Source organism: Solanum tuberosum, unplaced genomic scaffold (assembly GCF_000226075.1).
Source record: "Solanum tuberosum cultivar DM 1-3 516 R44 unplaced genomic scaffold, SolTub_3.0 scf00392, whole genome shotgun sequence".
In the NCBI taxonomy this organism is placed as follows: domain Eukaryota; kingdom Viridiplantae; phylum Streptophyta; class Magnoliopsida; order Solanales; family Solanaceae; genus Solanum; species Solanum tuberosum.
In genome coordinates this window covers 370783-376289 of record NW_006239342.1, presented here as the reverse complement: position 1 = coordinate 376289, position 5507 = coordinate 370783, and the positions used below count along the sequence as shown (strand labels likewise).

At 34.0% G+C, this 5507-nt stretch overlaps 2 protein-coding genes across 2 annotated transcripts in view; both read right to left on the bottom strand.

Moving 5' to 3' along the window:
* LOC102579924 (basic proline-rich protein) overlaps nucleotides 1–1728 on the bottom strand; it is a 2472-nt gene extending 744 nt beyond the window's left edge. Inside the window, exon 1 of the mRNA XM_006362842.2 lies at nucleotides 12–1728. Within this exon, the coding sequence (XP_006362904.1) occupies nucleotides 12–1357 (1346 nt within the window). The 5' untranslated portion in view covers nucleotides 1358–1728. The remainder of the gene's footprint in view (nucleotides 1–11) is intronic.
* A 2972-nt stretch (nucleotides 1729–4700) lies between these two features.
* The window catches only part of LOC102598453 (protein TPLATE), a 10760-nt gene continuing 9953 nt past the window's right edge, over nucleotides 4701–5507 (bottom strand). Inside the window, exon 7 of the mRNA XM_006362811.2 lies at nucleotides 4701–5404. Coding sequence (XP_006362873.1) covers nucleotides 4883–5404 — 522 coding nt within the window. The 3' untranslated portion in view covers nucleotides 4701–4882. The remainder of the gene's footprint in view (nucleotides 5405–5507) is intronic.

The window sequence follows — 5507 nt, the reverse complement described above, 5'->3', positions numbered from 1 at the left end:
CAGGTGGTGGCGGTGGAGGAGGCAATGGACTTGGTGGAGGTTTGTAGGCAGGAGGGGGTGGTGGGCTTGGTGGAGGAGGCGATGGACTTGGTGGAGGTTTGTATGCAGGAGGGGGTGGTGGAGGCGGTGGACTTGGTGGAGGTTTGTAGGCAGGAGGGGGTGGTGGAGGAGGTGATGGACTTGGTGAAGGTTTGTAGGCAGGAGAGGGTGGTGGGGGCGGTGGAGGAGGTGATGGACTTGGTAGAGGTTTGTAGGCAGGAGGAGGTGGTGGAGGAGGCGATGGACTTGGTGGAGGTTTGTAGGCAGGTGGGGGTGGTGGAGGAGGCGATGGACTTGGTGGAGGTTTGTAGGCAGGAGGGGGTGGTGGAGGAGGTGATGGACTTGGTGAAGGTTTGTAGGCAGGAGGGGGTGGTGGAGGAGGTGATGGACTTGGTGAAGGTTTGTAGGCAGGAGAGGGTGGTGGGGGCGGTGGAGGAGGTGATGGACTTGGTAGAGGTTTGTAGGCAGGAGGGGGTGGTGGAGGAGGTGATGGACTTGGTGAAGGTTTGTAGGCAGGAGGGGGTGGTGGAGGAGGTGATGGACTTGGTGAAGGTTTGTAGGCAGGAGGGGGTGGTGGAGGAGGTGATGGACTTGGTGAAGGTTTGTAGGCAGGAGGGGGTGGTGGAGGAGGTGATGGACTTGGTGAAGGTTTGTAGGCAGGAGGGGGTGGTGGAGGAGGTGATGGACTTGGTGAAGGTTTGTAGGCAGGAGAGGGTGGTGGGGGCGGTGGAGGAGGTGATGGACTTGGTAGAGGTTTGTAGGCAGGAGGAGGTGGTGGAGGAGGCGATGGACTTGGTGGAGGTTTGTAGGTAGGAGGGGGTGGTGGGCTTGGTGGAGGTTTGTAGGCAGGAAGGGGTGGTGGCTGGTAAGTAGGAGGTGTTTGAAGAGGTGGTGGAGATGGTTGGTCATAAGCTGAAGTTGGTATAATTTTTAATAGTGATCTCCTATAGACCTTTGGTTGAGGATAATTTGCATAAGACACTTTGTGAAAGGGCCTATATGATGGATAAGGATATTTAGGAGGTTTTGTCTCATAGATAGATGATGAAGGTTGTGGAGGTGTGTATACAGTATATACTCGTGAATTCAAGGTTGATTGTCGTACAAGGGATGGAGCAAAATTGTTATCGCTAGCCCAAGAACAAAGGTAACTGGATCCTGTTCCCTCCTTACATTTCTTGGAAACATCTCCATTAAAAAGAAGCTCTTGTGCTACAGCAATAGAGAAAAACAACACAAGAAAACATAGAGAAACACAAAATTGCTTCTTAAACAGAGTCAATGAGTTTTTCATTGTATCAAAGTACTTAATAGTCATAGAGGTGAGCTCTAATGTACTAACATTTCTTCACAGTAGATATATTACTTTGATTGAATCTAGATATTGAGATGGTAAGTCCGAGCTTTTATACTAAACAAACTTGAGAGAACTATTATCAAATACGAATTCGTGTCAAGACGAGGGAGGTTTTAGCATTGGATTTTTCTGCATGTTCTAAAGTTTTGTGAAGACGAATGTCAAGTTTTCATGGTGGGAAAAGTAACTTTGAAAAATTTTCCTTTGTAGTAATGAAAGAGTTAATAAGTTAGTTGGAGATAAGATGGTAATAAAGATATTCACCTATTTTTGGCTTGGAATTACTACTATTTTAGCTTTTTGTAGAGTTGTAAAGCTTTTGAAGTTTCTTGAATAAAGTATAAAAATTAATGTTGACAATTTCTTAAATTGAATTGTTACATCTTTAAATCAAATCTAAGATTGTTTTTTGGATTATGAGCCGAAGTGGTGGTAAAGTGTACACAGAATAATTAAATCAGAAATGATATATCTTTTTTTAATTTATAAGTATAGATAGATATTCAGAAAAGTATAATAAATTTGTAATAACTCTGATTTTAAGATGATCAAATGATATTTTAATTAAAGATTTACTTAGTTGTATTTCAAGATAGTGAATTGCATAGGTGTTGGTTGAAATGTATCGCTCATAATGGTGAAGTCATATTCAATTTTAAAAAATTGTGAATAGTGTAACTATATTCTTTTATTGATATGATGCGAATAATGTTTTAAATGTGGTCGAAATGTGAATTTCCCAATATTTGCAATACACAAACTTTAGTATAGCAATTGTGAAGTTTACAATTAGTTAAGATTTCAAGATGATTAAATGATACTTTGAAAACCTTAATTAAAAATTATTTTGTTTCATTTCAATTTGATTCACAAATTTTAGTTTGGAGCTTATCATGTATAGTTATTATTTACTACGAAGCTTACAGTTAGTTCATTAATTATGTTCAATGTTACATTTTATGTGACATATTTTTTAATTTTAGTTTATTCCAAAATGAATATTTTATGTTTGGAAATAATTTAATTTTAAATTTATCATTTTATCTTTAACGAGATAGTTTATGATCACATAAACGTTTATGGCTTATTTAATTTGTAAATTTCAAAAGTATTTCTATTTTTTAAAAAAAATATATATCTGAAATCAATCAAATATGCAAACATGGATTTTAAGGTTAGTTAGGGAGGTAAGAAGCTAGTAATTTAAGTCATTAATAACATTCTGTTTGGAGATAAATGTTTTGTTATAATCTAATATGGATTTTAAGGTTAGTTAGGGAGATAAGAAGCTAGTAATTTAAGTTATTAATAGCATTCTGTTTGGAGATAGATTTAGCAAATTACTAGAATCAACTTTTTTTTGTACTATCTTGCTAGCTAAAAGTCTTTTATTTTCATCGAGTTTTTGGCATTGCTTTTTTTTTTTCTCTTCCGATTAGCAAGTTCCAATGCATTTATTCAAAATTTCTCCATTTCTATTGAATCGCTTACGAAATTAGAAATGATCATTTCATAGAATTTTGTAACTAAACAGTAAAATCGATCGATAATTCTACTTAGTGATGAGTTAGCGACAAATTTTCATTAGCTACAAACTAAATAACGACAGACCAGCGAAGAAATTTATAATTAATTATAGTGTTTTTTAATAGTATATTCTCTAAAATCTCTTAGTGATCTTTTACTTTTCAATAAGTCAAATAATTTTTTACTTTTCATTAAGTTATACATTAAATTTATTGTTCTCCTTGTTCTTTCCTATCTACTCTATATTTACTTTTTTTTTATTCAACTTTTCATGAGATAAAACAAACATGTCCTCTTTTCAATTATTTTATTTTCTTCATAAGCTTTTAAAATAGATATTTCCACCATGTCTTCACTAGAATTTTTTTATCTTTTGTTTTGCTCTTCTTTTTTTCATAGGTTTGTTTTGAATTCATAAATACCATGTTTGGAAATTAATTTAATGTACAATTTTTTGACATACATGTGATCTGGTTTCTGTCATGAAAATATATATATAAAAGTTCAAACACATGTGCAGACCCTTAAACTTGTCCCTAAATTTTATTTTGGCACTTCAACTCAACCTTGTTCTATTTTAACCCTTCAACTCCAATTTTTATGTTCCATTTTGGCACTTCTAAGTGATATGGCAGAATGTGTGCATCACACTTTCTCTAAGAGAGTGAAAGACAAAAAAAAGTATTTTTTAAAATAATAATAAAAGATTACCCTTCAACTCTATTTTTTTTTATGTACCATTTAACACAAAATACTAATTTTATGATTTCTTTATTTCTATATATGTTATTCAACTGCACATTTGCATTTTAAAATCGGCGTTCATCCGTTAGTTATTGTAAAAACTTAAAATTGATGGATGATCATTGATTTTTTTTTTTTAAAAATAACAATTTCCTTTTTAAGAGTTTCCCTATATTTTGCGTGAAAAATAACCGACGAAAGTGCGTCGATTGTTTTTCTTAAGAAAATCAATGATAACTCAACAAAGTCTGTCGAGTTTCAACATTCTTTTATAGTGTTATTAATTAGCAATGAACATGAGTTTTTTTACTAGTATTTAGTTGAATGAAAAATTAGAATGCTGGTATTTGAGTTAGTCCAAATAGACTAGATATGAAAAAAAAAATATGTGGTGTTCTTTAATTTAATTAATTGTTAAAAAAGAAAATCAACACACTTTTCACACAATAATGTACAGAAACTCTAAAAAAAATATTCTTTTTAAAAAATGATGTTCATCCATTATTTTATTTTATTTTTAAAAAAAGATATGACGTTGATTTTTAAAATGAAAAAGTGGAAATGAAGAACATAAACAAAAATGAAGAAATCATAAATTTAGTGTTTTGTGTTTAAATGATACTATATAAAATAGAGTTGAAGGATTAAAATGGAATGAAAAATGGGGGCAAGTTAGAGGAGTTGTGTATGTGTTTTTAATTAGTTTTTATGCCATGTCATTGCATGTGAAGTACACACATTCCACTATGTTGATTCTTTGAAAAAAAGTGTCAAATTGAAATTTAGAGACAAGTTTAATGAAATTTAGAGACAAGTTTAAGGACTTGCATATGTGTTTGGCCTGTATAAAAAAAAGAATGTTGATGTATGCTGTAAGTATTTGCCATAGTGAAATTTGTTAATCTAATATAAAGTAATTCTTTTTTGGCTATCAAACTGTGAATATTCCACAAGATCCTAATATCAACTATGGAGAGGAAATTAAATTATATAAAAAAAGGTCGATAAAAGTTCATTTGAACAAACAAAAATATAGTAGTAATAGAATTAATTTACAGCCTCAGAGTGCTTCAAAAAGGTACATAGAAATTACAAAACTGGGAGAAAAGAAATAAACTAGAATTACATAAAAACAAATTTGGAACTCATTTCAATCAACTAACTTCTAAATCAATTATCAAACCAAAATATGTCAAAAGAAAGTAAGCAAAAAAATTAATTTACTTTGGTGTTTCTATCTTTACAGAGCATATGCCATTCTTGAATAATAGCTGCTTGAAGTGCTCGATGCTCGGCTTCTTCTGCTGTCAACTTGAATAGAGTAGTTGGTCCCTTTGTTTTACCACCTTCAACGTTAAGTATGTCATCGTTCTTATTGTTCTCATCGTCTTCTTCTTCCTCCTCTTCTTCATCCTCGGATTTTGGAGACTTAGGGCGAGGTCTTGCTGCCTTTAGTAAGGCTATTCGTTCCATTGAAATCTTTAGATTTTCAGCAGCAGTCACCTTCACTTCATCTTCAGGCATGTATTCAACACCGCCATCAGTTAGGTCATCCAACCAACCCTGAAAATCTGAAGCAATCTCCTTGGTAATGGATTCGTCTGATGCTCGGATAACAAATTTGCACATCATTGTGGTTGTCTCGTCGCCAAGGTCCACATTTCTGCTCACTTCACTTGCACCAAAAACCATCATGCCTAAAAACCCTCCGTACCAGGTTTTAGCAGCAAAACAGAGCTGTTCAATACCAAACAGCAATGAGATAAAGAAAATATGGAATATATTGAATGGGAACGATTATCAATTGAGACAATAGGTTACCCCCACGCCCCCAACCCAC